Raw genomic sequence first — 13,823 nt, 5'->3', positions numbered from 1 at the left:
GCCCTGGGTTCGATTCCTCAGCACCACATAAGAAAAAAGCCAGAGGGGCTGGGAAGGTGGCTCAGTGGTAGAGTGCTTGCCTTGCACCTGAGGCCCTGGGTTCGATTCCTCAGCACCACATAAGCAAAAAGAAAAAAAAAGCCGGAAGTGGCGCTGTGGCTCAAGTGGTAGAGTGCTAGCCTTGAGCTGAAGAGCTGAGGGACAGCGCCCAGGCCCAGAGTTCAGGCCCCATGACCAGACCCACCCAAAATAAAAAAAAAAAAGAAAGAAAAAGAAAAAAGCCAGAAGTGGCTCTGTGGCTCAAGTGGTAGAGTACTAGCCTTGAGCTGAAGAGCTGAGGGACAGAGCCCAGACCCAAAGTTCAGGCCCCATGACCGGACCCAAAAAAAAAAAAAAGAAAAGAAAAAAATTTGGAAAAGCCCCATAGAACTACATGAGATAACTTAGAGGGGAATATAGGGGAAGAGATAAAATTTAGATAAGTGTCTATAAATACTGACAACTCTTTCAAGAAATTTTTTTTTTTTTTTGGGTCCAGTTGTGGGGCCTGAACTCTGGGCCTGGGCGCTGTCCCTCAGCTCTTCAGCTCAAGGCTAGCACTCTACCACTTGAGGCACAGCGCCACTTCCAGCTTTCTTTTTTTTTTTTTTTTTTTTGGGTCCGGTTGTGGGGCCTGAATTCTGGGCCTGGGCGCTGTCCCTCAGCTCTTCAGCTCAAGGCTAGCGCTCTACCACTTGAGCCACAGCGCCACTTCCGGCTTTTTTCTTTTTGATTATGTGGTGCTGAGGAATGGAACCCAGGGCCTCAGGCATGCAAGGCAAGCGCTCTACCACTGAGCCACCTTCCCAGCCCCAGCTTTCTTTTTTTTGCTTATATGGTGCTGAGGAATTGAACCCAGGGCCTCAGGCTTGCAAGGCAAGCATTCTACCACTGAGCCACCTTCCCAGCCCCTCTTTCAAGAAATTTTTATAGAGGGGAAGAAAGATAATGCTATTAGGGCTGGGAAGGTGGCTCAGTGGTAGAGTACTTGCCTTGCTTGCATGAGGCCCTAGGTTCGATTCCTCAGCACCATATAAGCAGAAAAAAGCCTAACGTGGTGCTGTGGCTCAAGTGGTAGAGTACTAGCTTTGAGCTGAAGAGCTGAGGGACAGCACCCAGGCCCAGAGTTCAAGCCTCACGACTGACAAAAAAAAAAAAAAAAGAATGCTATTAATAATACTGCATGTTGCCGGGCGCTGGTGGCTCACGCCTGTAATCCTAGCTACTCAGGAGGCTGAGATCTGAGGATCGCGGTTCAAAGCCAGCCCGGGCAGGAAAGACTGTGAGACTCCTATCTCCAATAAACCACCAGAAAACTGGAAGTGGCGCTGTAGCTCAAGTGGTAGAGCACTCGCCTTGAGCTGAAGAGCTGAGGGACAGCACCCAGGCCCAGAGTTCAAGCCCCACGACCAACAAAAAAAAAAATAATAATAATAATACTGCATGTTATTCCCCATGAGATTTCTTTTTGTTGTTGTTGCTTTTTTTGTTTGGGGTGTTTTTAAAAAATAATTTACTTTATTATTATGGAGGTGATGTATAGAAGGATTACAATTACATGAGTCAGGTAATGAGTACATTTCCTTTTGTACAGTGTCTTCTGTTCCCTTACGCTCTCTCAATCCCTCCCTCCTGACTCCACCCATGAGTTGTATAGTTTACTTTCATCAGTGTCTAGTGAGGTCCACTGCTGTACTTTTTTATCCTTTTCCCTCAAGTTCTGTACCCTCCCCTCCCCTTCTTGAAGGTATGTACACTTGAATACATCACACATAAAGAAGACAGAATCATCAACTAAAAATTAAAAAAATAAAGAGATCTCTTGTTTCCATATTTTGGAGTTTATTCAATGTATATTATTTTATATAAATATGAAGAGGCACATAACTCATGATATTTCTAATCTTAATCTTCTATTTTACAATGAACATTATTGGTTCCATTTGTTCCAGATAAGAAAACTCAAGAGTGAAATGATTTATCCAGGATCACAAATAACATAGCAAAATTAGTATGAAGCCTTATGTTCAATCTCTAGCAAAAATAAGTAGCAAAATTGAGATTCAAACTCGGTTCCCAGTGGGTACTGCTGTCTCATACCTATAATTCTAGCTACTCAGGAGGCTGAGATGTAAGGATAGCAGTTAAAAGCTAGCCCAAGCAGGGCTAGCTGTTTGTGAGATTCTTTTTTTTTTTTTTTTTTTTTGTCAGTGGTGGGGCTTGAACTCTGGGCCTGGGCCCTGTCCCTCAGCTCTTCAGCTCAAGGCGAGCGCTCTACCACTTGAGCTACAGCGCCACTTCCGGTTTTCTGGTGGTTTATTGGAGATAGGAGTCTCACGGTCTCTCTTGCCCGGGCTGGCTTTGAACCGCGATCCTCATATCTCAGCCTCCTGAGCAGCTAGGATTACAGGCGTGAGCCACCAGCGCCCGGCTCTGTTTGTGAGATTCTATCTCCAATTTAAACAGTGGGAAGTAGAGCTGTGGCTCAAGTGTTAGAGCACTAGCCTTGAGCAAAATAGTTCAGGGACAGTGCCCAGATTCTAAGTTCAAGGCCCAGGACTGGCACCAAAAAAAGAGGGGCAGAGCCGGGCGCTGGTGGCTCACGCCTGTAATCCTAGCTACTCAGGAGGCTGAAATCTGAGGATCGCGGTTCAAAGCCAGCCCGGGCAAGAAAGACCATGAGACTCCTATCTCCAATAAACCACCAGAAAACCAGAAGTGGCGCTGTAGCTCAAGTGGTAGAGCGCTCGCCTTGAGCTGAAGAGCTGAGGGACAGCGCCCAGGCCCAGAGTTCAAGCCCCACAACCGACAAAAAAAAAAAAAAAAAAAAAGAGGGGCAGGGTTGTTTCAAATTTATTGTTTGTTTGTTTTTTTGGGTCCGGTCATGGGTCCTGAACTCTGGGCCTGGGCACTGTCCCTCAGCTCTTCAGCTCAAGGCTAGCGCTCTACCACTTGAGCCACGGCGCCACTTCCGGCTTTTTTCTTTTTGCTTATGTGGTGCTGAGGAATCAAACCCAGGGCCTCTGGCATGCAAGGCAAGCGCTCTACTACTGAGCCATCTTCCCAGCCCCTGTTTCAAATTTATAAACAGTTGGCAGAACATTTCTATTTTAACTCTACTGGCATGTATTTTGTTTTAAATAGATGCTGCTGTTCTCAACAATGTGGCACATACATTTGGCCTAATGGACACAGTCAAAAAGGTTCTGGACAACAGAAGGAACCAAATAGAACAGGGAGAAGAACAGTTTCTCTATACTCTGACAGGTGTGTATAACTTGTCTGTTTATAGGAGCTATTATGCCAATATTCTTGAGCTTTGCTGTTTCTTTGTCAACTTCTGTTGGCTTTTTTATTCTTTTTAATTCACGTGATGTTAAATTATGCTGCTTTGTTTGTTTGTTTGTTTGTTTTGTTTTTCTGGTACTGGGGCCTGAAATCAAGGCCTGGGTGTTGCAAGGTATTGTCTCTTAGCTAGCTTTTTCACACAAAGCTAGAGCTCTACTGCATGAGCCACAGTTTCATTCCTGGCTTTTTGGTGATTAATTGGAGATAAGAGTCTCTTATAAGCCAGGCGCCGGTGGCTCACACCTGTAATCCTAACTACTCAGGAGGCTGAAATCTGAGGATCATGGTTCAAAGCCAGCCCGGGCAGGAAAGTTCGTGAGACTCTTATCTCCAATAAAACCACTAGAAAACCAGAAGCGGCACTGTGGCTCAAGTGGTAGAGCGCTCACCTTGAGCTGAAGAGTGCAGGGAAAATGTCCAAGCCCAGAGTTCAATCCCCACAGCTGACCAAAAAAAAAAAAAAAAAAGAGTCTCATATACTCCTTCCTTTGCTGGCTTGGAACCAAAATCTCTAGATCTCAGCCCCCTAAGTAGTTTGGATGTACTTCCAAAGTTACTTTTTTTGTTTTTGTTTTTGTTTTTTTATCAGTTGTGGGGCTTGAACTCTGGGCCTGGGTGCTCTCCCTCAACTGTTCAGATCAAGGTGAGCACTCTACCACATGAGCCACAGCACTATTTTCTGTTTTCTAGTGGTTTATTGAAGATAAGAAGAGTCTCATGGAGGGCTAAGAAGGTGGCTCAGTGGTAGAGTGCTTGCCTTGCATGCATGAGTTCCTGGGTTTGATTCCTCAGCACCACATAAGCAGAAAAAGCCAGAAGTGGTGCTATGGCTCCAGTGGTAGAGTGCTAGCTTTGAGCTGAAGAGCTGAGGGACAGTACCCAGTCCCAGAATTCAGGTGCCATGACCGACCAATTAAAAAAAAAAGAGTCCCATGGACTTTTCTTTCCAGGCTGGCTTTGAACTCTGATCCTCAGATCTCAGCTTCCTGAGTAGCTAGGATTATAGGCTTGAGCCACTGGTGGCCTCCCAGCTTTTTTCTGGTTAATTAAACTTTCCTGCCTGAACTTGCTTTGAATAGAATCCTTATATTTCAGCCTCCTGAGTAGCTAGGATTACACATGTATGTCACTGGTACTCTGCTCAGATTTTGTTTTGATGAGATAGAGTGATATACTGGAGGGATACAGGGAAAAAAGAAGCTAACTTCATTATCGTTCCTTCTCAATCTTTTTTAGAGTTAAGATGTGTGCTAGCCAGGTGCCTGTGGCTCACTCCTGTAATATTAGCTACTACTAAGGAGGCTGGGATCTGAGGATCACGGTTCAAAGCCAGCCTGGGCAGGAAAGTCCATGAGACTCTTTTTTTTTTTTTTGGTTGGTCGTGGGGCTTGAACTCTGGGCTTGGGTGCTGTCCCTGCACTCTTCAGCTCAAGGTGAGCACTCTACTGCTTGAGCCACAGCGCCACTTTCGGTTTTCTAGTGGTTTATTGGAGATTAGAGTCTCACAGATGTTCCTGCCCGGGCTGGCTCTGAACCACGGTCCTCAGATCTCAGCCTCCTGAGTAGCTAGGATTACAGGCCTGAGCTACCAGTGCCTGTTTTCCTGAGACTCTCATCTACAATAACCACCAGAAAACTGGAAATGACACTGTGGCTCAAGTGATAGAGTGCTGGCCTTGAGTTGAAGAGCTGAGGGACAGTGCCCAGGCCCAGAGTTCAAGACCCATGACCAGCCAAAAACAAAAAACAAAAAAGATGTGTACTACATTATCCATTAATTCAGTTAACAACAGTGTTGGCAGAATATGCAAATTAGTTTTTAGGTTTTTGTTTTTTTTTTAATTTTTAATCAGGTTTACAAACAGGCATAATAGACCTGTGGTAAGGAGATTATTTTGTTATTTCTATTGTTAATTTTATTAGTAGTATATATTGGTCATACAGAGGGATTTCATTATGGTATTTCTATGCATGTTTACAATGTATTCCAATTAACCTCACCACTCCACTCTTTTAATTCCCACTTCTCAAAACAATTTTAACAGATGTCATTGTTCTATTTTAATGTATGCAAACAATCTCTTTCAACTATATTCATTCTCCTGTTAGCTTAACTCCCTCCTGATAGATCACACATCTAAAGGACCATCTTTCTCATCCCTAGATGATGCAAATTAGTCTTTGAAATCTTCCTGGGGCTTGAACTCAGGGCCTCAGTGCTGTCCCTAAGCTTTTTTGCTCCAGGCTAATGCTCTACCCCTTGAGACACAACTCTACTTCCAGCTTTTTTGGTGGTTAATTAGAATTAAGAGTCTCATGGAAGCCGGGCGCTGGTGGCTCACGCCTGTAATCCTAGCTACTCAGGAGGCTGAGATCTGAGGATCGCGGTTCAAAGCCAGCCCAGGCAGGAAAGACCGTGAGACTCCTATCTCCAATAAACCACCAGAAAATGGGAAGTGGCGCTGTAGCTCAAGTGGTAGAGCGCTGCTGAGGGACAGCGCCCAGGCCCAGAGTTCAAGCCCCACAACCGACAAAAAAAAAAAAAAAGAGTCTCATGGACTTTTCTGCCCAGGCTGGCTTCAAACTATAATACTAAGATTTTAGTCTCCTGAGGAGCTAGGATTATAGGTATGAGCCACCAAGCCCAGCTTATATACTTTTTTATTACCTTATGTTATACAGGAGGAATTTTTTTTTGGGGGGGGGGGAGTCCGGTCATCGGTCATGGGCGTGAACTCTGGGCCTGGGTGCTGTCCCTCAGCTCTTCAGCTCAAGGCTAGCGCTCTACCACTTGAGCCACAGCTCCACTTCGGCTTTTTTTTTTTTCTGCTTATGTGGTGCTGAGGAATCGAACCCAGGGCCTCAGGCATGCAAGGCAAGTGCTCTACCACTGAGCCAACTTCCCAGCCCAGGAGGAATGTTTTGTTATTACATTTTCACACATGTTTACAGTATATTCTAGTTTGTTTATTTATACGAGTACTGGGTACTGGGGCTTGAATTCAGGAACTTTTGCTCTTGCTCAACTTTTTTGCTCAAAGCTAATACTATAGCAAATGAAACAAGCCTTTTGCTTGTTAATTGAAGGTAAAAGTCTCTTATATTTGCCTGTGCAGGCAGGCTTTGAATTAAGATTTTCAGATCTCAGCCTCCTTAATTGCTTGTATTATAGGCATGAGCCACTGGCCCCCATCCTATCTAACTCCCCTCCCTTTTGATTTGTCTGAAGTTACATCACACTTGACAGAAAATCCTGAAAGACAACTCTATTATCTTATTCCTAATCCATTCTTCTCACCTTCAAAGTTTTGGGGGGGATGAGGGTGGGGGTGGGGTTTGTCCTGCAGTTTGAACTCCTGGCCTGGGCACTGTCCCTGAACTTTGTGCTTAAGGCTAGTACTCTACCAATTGAGCCACAGCTCCACTTCTGACTTTTTTTGGTAGTTTATTGGAGATTATAAGTCTCATAGACTTTCCTGTCCAGACTGGCTTCAAACCATAGTCCTTAGATCTCAGCCTCCAGAGTAGCTCTGATTATAGGTATGAGCCACCAGCTCCCAACTCACATTGAAACTTTTTTTGTCAGTCATAGGGCCTGAACTCTGGGCCTGGGTGCTGTCCTTCAGCTCTTCAGCTCAAGGCTAGGGCTCTATCATTTAAGCCACAGCACCACTTCAGGCTTTTTCTGCTTATCAACCCAGGGCCTCATGCAAGCAAGGCAAGCACTCTACCGATGAGCCACCGTCCCAGCCCTTTTTGTTTCTTTATTAGTATATATTAGTTGTATAGAGAATCTCACTATGACATTTCCGTACATTATATGCAGTCAGACAGAGAGAGAGAGAGAGAGAGAGAGAGAGAGAGAGAGAAGTATCTCGATCAAATTCACTCTGCTTTATCCATTGTCACTTCTCAAAACAATTTCAATGGGTTTTATTATTATATTTTTATTTTTAATTTTTATTGTTCTATTTTCAGCTATATTCATCCTCATTCACCCTTTCCATTAGCTCTCTCCACTCTGCTGGTACTCCACCCCTGCTCCACCAGAGCCTGTTTTATTTTCCTGCCATTCGTGTGTGTGTGCATGTTTGTGTGTGCATGCACGTTCAAGACTAGTGCTCTACCACTTGAGCCACTTCCAGTATTTTTGGTGGTTAATTGGATATAAGAATCTCACAGGTGGGGGGCTGGGAAGGTGGCTCAGTGGTAGAGCACTTGCCATGCATGCATGAGGCCCTGGGTTCGATTCCTCAGCACCACATAAGCAAAAAGAAAAAAGCCAGAAGTGGCGTTGTGGCTCAAGTGGTAGAGCGCTAGCCTTGAGCTGAAGAGCTGAGGGACAGCGCCCAGGCCCAGAGTTCAGGCCCCACGACCAGAACCCCAAAACAACCAAATCTCACAGGTGGGCATCTCTCAATTGCTCATGCCTGTAATCCTAGCTACTCTGGAGGCTAAGATCTGAGAATAGCACTTTGAAGCCAGCCTGTGCAAGAAAGTCTCAAGACTTTTACCTCTATAACTAATCACCAAAAAGCTGGAAGTAGATGTGTGGCTCAAGTAATAGAATGCTAGCTTTGACCAAAAACATCTCAGGGACAGAGCCCACACCCTGAGTTCAAGCCCCAGAACCAGCATGCATGCTTGAGTGCACACACATACACACCAAAACAAAAATAAAAACAAAAAAAACCCCAAACGAACAGGACCAGACTCTTTCCTAGTTTAATGTTCCCAAAATTCCACTTCTCTTCCCATAAAGGTCTTTTTTACCTCTTCCCCACCCCCATAGACTTGGAACGCCAGTTGGAAGAACAAAAGAAGCAAGCCCAGGATCCCAGGCTAAAATCCCAGACGGTTCAAAATGTGGTACTAATGCCTGTGAGCACTCCTAAGCCTCCAAAAAGACCCCGACTCCAGCGGCCAGCTTCTACTACCGTCCTGAGCCCTTCACCTCCTGTCCAGCAGCCTCAGTTCACAGTCATCTCACCTATCACCATTACCCCAGTGGGTCAGTCATTTTCCATGAGCAATATTCCAGTGGCCACTCTCAGCCAGGGCTCTAGTCCTGTGACTGTCCACACACTGCCTTCTGGCCCTCAGCTCTTCCGCTATGCCACAGTGGTCTCCTCTGCCAAGAGCAGCTCACCAGACACAGTGACCATCCACCCTTCATCTAGCTTGGCATTACTAAGCTCCACCACCATGCAGGATGGGAGTACCCTGGGCAACATGGCCACTATGGTGAGCCCTGTGGAGCTGGTGGCCATGGAGTCTGGCCTGACCTCAGCAATCCAGGCTGTTGAAAGCACCTCAGAGGATGGGCAGACCATCATTGAAATTGACCCAGCCCCAGACCCTGAGGCCGAAGACACTGAGGGCAAAGCAGTCATCTTGGAGACAGAGCTGAGGACTGAGGAGAAAGTGGTGGCTGAGATGGAAGAACACCAGCATCAAGTCCACAATGTGGAGATTGTGGTCTTGGAGGATTAACCTGGGAATTCTGGGGCCAGGAGATATGTTTTGGTTTGCAATTTTAATTATTTTTTTTATCATTGTCCTCATTTCCACATAGGATTGTTTTTAAAAAAACAAAACAAAACAAAATCTCATTGTAATAACTGAAAATGTTGGGTTCCTCCTACCCCCTCATTAAAAAAATGGACAAAATAAGCTGCCCTTCCAGAAGTTGATAGGGTTACTTAGTGTCCTAATCATCCTACTCCAAGACAGTTATTTCTTTTAGAGAATGGGTCAAAATAACCAGGAACCCTTTCTGGGCTAGTCTGTCTGTATGCATGTATAGTTTATTCTTGTAAAGATGTGTTGACTAAACCCTGGAACACAGATCTGACACTAGAAGGCAACCCGCTTGCTTGCATGTGGATGCAGAAGTTTACTTCCTTTTGTGTCCTGGAAAGGGCTTCAGAGGCCAGTGCAAACTCTGAAACAAAAAAGAAGTTGCATTCTGCTTGGAGAGGAAGATGGGAAGCCAGCTGCATGAAGTGGGAAGTGCTATGGTAAGGATGGACAAGGGATTGATTTTATTTCCCGAGGTACAACTGATGCCTCTTAAGATCTCTGAGAATTGTTACCACATGTGCCATTTTGAGAAGAGGCCAGTGGTAAGTAGAAGTGTCCATCCCCACTACTACCAAATGGCAGTAGTGACCTTCGGCTTTGTAGAAATAGAAATCAAAGAAAGCCACAGCTATATCTTGGGATTTGAAGTGATAGTCCCATGTTGTTAGAGCACCTTACTCCCAACCTAAGATCAGTCTGTTCATCTGCAAATTGTGTGACATATAAATCACCCTGCTTCTGTGATGGTGGCTGCAGAGGAGGTGGGGCTCTAAAGCCATTTTTATTGCATGACTCCAGGAGCAGAGGAGTTTCTCCTTGATATTAGCTGCCATTTTTGGTAGGGCCTTTTTGTTATTGCTTTTGTTTTTTGGCTTTGGAACCAAAAGCAGCCATTTATCTGGTGCTTCCTCTTGTTCTCCCTTCCATCCCTCAACTCTTAATGGCATCTGTCGCCTGGATCCCACACTCTTCAGCTTTTTGGCTGATTTGGAGAACAGTGACAGGTGCTGGTTGCCTTCCTCCCCTTTTAGATTCATTTATGCCATTTATACCACAGATGTTTTTGTAAGATATTGAGCTCATAAAAAGCTTTAGGCTTGGCAGAGAAGACTGGCAATACCCCTAGCCTTTCCCAAGGCACCGACTAGATGTCTCCTCCTGAGTGAGCTGGACTCCCTGGGAAAGAAACATTGTCTGTGACATTATACTATAGGAAATGTACCGGGAATGTCAATAATAATGTCTTGGGGAGGGGTTATATTTTTTGTTTTCTAAATGTTGGTTGTATATTTAGAACTGGGCCGTTTTCCATGCTGTGATTCCTTCTCTTTGACCCTCCTCAGTGTTTGGGGCAAGAGTGGACCCTGGTTTTTATTTCTTTGGTTGCATTGTTTACTGCACTAGGAAAAATATAGGGAAATGACAGACAACTTAAATGAAAAATAGATCAAAAAGAAAGCACATACCTATTGAGTGGGAGGATTTTTTTTTAATTAAAAGCAAAATTTTGACCTGTAGTCTTCTTTTTTTTTTTTTAAGAGTGCACTTACCTGAAGCAGTGTTTCTCCCAATAGATGTTCGAACCTGTCAAGCAAGCGGGGCTTCAGTGGCTCTCACTATAATCCTAGCTACTTAGGAGGCTGAGATCTGAGGATCACAATTAGAAGCCAGCCTGGGCAGAAAAGTCCCCATGAGACTCTTATCTCCAATTAACCACTCAAAAACCAGAAGTGGTCCTGTTGCTCAAGTATAGAGCACTAACCTTGAGCACAAACAGGCTCAGGGACAATACCCAGGCCCTGACTTCAAGCCCTACAACCAGCAAAAAAACCCAAAAAACTATATTCTAAACTGAGTGTGGTAGTTAACTCTGTAATTTCAACACTTGGGAGGCTGAGGCAGGAGGATTGAAAGTTTGAAGCAAGCCTGGATACATAGATCTTTTTTTTTTTTTTTTCCTAGTCATGGGGCATGAACTCAGAGCCTGGTTACTGTCCCTGAGCTTTTGCTCAAGGCTAGTGTTGTATCACTTGAGCCACAGCACCACTTGTAGCTTTTTCTGTTTGTGGTACTGAAGAATCTAACCCAGAGCTTTGTGCATGCTAGCTAAGCACTCTACCACTAAGCAACATTCCCAGCCCCTAGGCCTTGTATTTTTTTTTTTAATCACAAAACTTACGTATCAGGTATCAGTAGCTCAAGCCTATAATTCTACCTACTCTCAAGAGGCTGAGGATTGTAGTTCAAAGCCTCAAAGCCAGCCCAGACTGGAAAATCCAATCTATAGTTAATTGGCAAAAAAAAAAAAAAAAAGGCCAGGTGCTGGTGGCACCTGTAATCCTAACTACTCAGGATGCTGAGATCTGAGGATCACAGTTCAAAGCCAGTCTGGGGACATCTGAGAGACTCTTCTTTTTTTTTTTTTTTTGGTCCAGTTGTGGGGCCTGAACTCTGGGCCTGGGCGCTGTCCCTCAGCTCTTCAGCTCAAGGCTAGTGCTCTACCACTTGAGCCACAGCACCACTTCTGGCTTTTTTCTTTTTGCTTATGTGGTGCTGAGGAATCGAACCCAGGGCCTCAGGCATGCAAGGCAAGCGCTCTACCACTGAGCCACCTTCCCAGCCCCTGAGAGACTCTTATCTCCAATTAACCACCAGAAAACCGCAAGTGGTGCTGTGGGTTAAGTGGTAGAGTGTTAACCTTGAGCTGAATCGCTCAGGGACAGTGCCCAGGCCTCCCTCCTCAAAAAAAAAAAAAAAAGTGGGCCAAGCTCCAGCTTGCTACTTAGGAGTCTGACATCTGATTGTGGATCAAAATTAGCCTGGGCAGGAAAGTTCACAAGACTTTTTTTTTTTTTTTTTTGCCAATCCTGGGGCTTGAACTCAGGGTCTGGGCTCTCTCTGTCCCTGAGCCTCTTTGTGCTCAAGGTTAGCACTCTACCACTTGAGCCACAGAACCACTTCTGGCTTTTCCTGAGTAGTTTATTGGAGATAGGAGTCACACACTTTCCTGCCTAGGCTGACTTCAAACTGATATCCTCAGATCTTAGCCTCCTGAGTAGATAGTATTTTAGGTGTAAGAGACCATCTGTGTCAATAGACTCTTATCTCCATTTAACCACCAGAGAACTGGAAATGAAACTGTGGCTCAAAGTGGAAGATAGCACTAACTTTAAGTGGAAAAAGCTCAGGGACAGCACCCAGGCCCTGAGTTCAAGCCCCACAACTGCAAAAAAAAAAAAGCTGGAATAGAGGTACAGCCATGAGTGAAAAAGCTGTGTGAAAGCACAAGATCACAAGTTTAACAAACAAACAGTAGGGGTCTGGTAGTGTGATTGTCTAACATGCTTGAAGCCTTGGGTTCAATTCCTCAGTACTAAATAGACAGAAAAAAAAAAAGCCAGAAGTGACACTATGGCTCAAGTGGTAGAGTGTTAGCCTTGAGCAAAAGAAGCTCAGGGACAGTGCCCAGACCCTGAGCTCAGTCCCCAGAACTGGCAAAAAGTACAGTAGGGTTGGGGGCATGGCTCAGTTGATAGCGTACCAGGCAATGAGCAAAAGCATCAGGTATCAAGTTTCTCAGTCTCAGACAAAAAGAAAGAAAGAAAGAAAGAAAACAGAACTTTTGTAATCTTAGGTGTCAACGCACTGTGTGTATTTTATATTATTATTATTATTGTCGGTTGTGGGCTTGAACTCTCTCAAGGTGAGAGCTCTACCACTTGAGCCACAGTGCCACTTCCAGTTTTCTGGTGGTTTATTGGAGATAAGAGTCTCATGGAAGCCGGGCGCTGGTGGCTCACGCCTGTAATCCTAGCTACTCAGGAGGCTAAGATCTGAGGATCGCGGTTCAAAGCCAGCCCGGGCAGGAAAGACCATGAGACTCCTATCTCCAATAAACCACCAGAAAACCGGAAGTGGCACTGTAGCTCAAGTGGTAGAGCACTCGCCTTGAGCTGAAGAGCTGAGGGACAGCGCCCAGGCCCAGAGTTCAAGTCCCACGACCGACAAAAAAAAAAAAAAAAAAAAAACAACAAGAGTCTCATGGAGGGCTAGGAAGGTAGTTCAGTGGTAGAGTGTTTGCCTTGCATGCATGAGGCCCTGGGTTCAATTCCTAAGCACCACATAAACAGAAAAAGCCGGCAGTGGTACTGTGGCTCAAGTGGTAGAGTGCTAGCCTTGAGTTGAAGAGCTGAGGGACAGCGCCTAGGCGAGAGACAAGGCCTAGGCCCAGAGTTCAAGCCCCACGACTGACCAAAAATAAATAATCTCACAGACTTTGCTGCCCGGGCTTTGAACTGTAATCCTCAGATCTCAGCCTCCTGAGTAGCTAGGATTACAGGCATGAGCCAGGCTTATGCATTATATTTTTTTTCAGTGGAAAATATTAGTTTGAGAATGCTCCATGGGTTTCAGCCAATGGCCAGCCTTTAGTGACATACTGAAACAGATCTTTATGTTGGGGTAAGTGCAGTTCTAAGAATGCTGACTTGGAGCTGAAAGAACAAAGGAGCAAGTACCTACCCCAGCTTGGGGGTATAAGTGGGGGTTCAGCAAATACGGGAGTACTTCTCAGAGGTGTATTCTTAAATTGGTGTAGGAGAGACCATGATATACCTTTATTTTCAAGTAATTGGACTTACTTATATAACAGAAAAAAAATGATTATTTTCTTGATGCTTCTGCTGCCAGGCCAGGTAGTCCATGGTATAGTTTCCTGAAAGTACCTCATTGGAGAAGTCAAGTCAGACATGGGCTTCTTTGAGTAGTGTCAGATGCAGGACAGATAAAGGGTAAATACTTCAATCCTTTCTGCTACGTAGTATCCACAAAGGCCTGAGAGCTGTACAATTATC

General features: G+C 44.9%; 1 protein-coding gene across 3 annotated transcripts in view; it reads left to right on the top strand.

Annotated features, from left to right (window-relative positions):
• Gmeb1 (glucocorticoid modulatory element binding protein 1) overlaps positions 1-10,487 on the top strand; it is a 47,006-nt gene extending 36,519 nt beyond the window's left edge. For all 3 annotated transcript variants that reach the window (XM_070037466.1, XM_070037468.1, XM_070037467.1), the window contains exons 9-10: positions 3,184-3,306; positions 8,180-10,487. In XM_070037466.1, the coding sequence (XP_069893567.1) occupies positions 3,184-3,306; positions 8,180-8,880 (824 nt within the window). In that variant the 3' untranslated portion in view covers positions 8,881-10,487. The remainder of the gene's footprint in view (positions 1-3,183; positions 3,307-8,179) is intronic.
• The last annotated feature ends 3,336 nt before the right edge of the window (positions 10,488-13,823 follow it).

The sequence above is a fragment of the Dipodomys merriami genome, unplaced genomic scaffold, assembly GCF_024711535.1.
Source record: "Dipodomys merriami isolate MVZ:Mamm:240054 unplaced genomic scaffold, mDipMer1.0.p SCAF_28, whole genome shotgun sequence".
NCBI lineage: Eukaryota > Metazoa > Chordata > Mammalia > Rodentia > Heteromyidae > Dipodomys > Dipodomys merriami.
The sequence above is the reverse complement of the archived record's forward strand: the minus strand, read 5'-3'. Positions and strand labels throughout refer to the sequence as shown.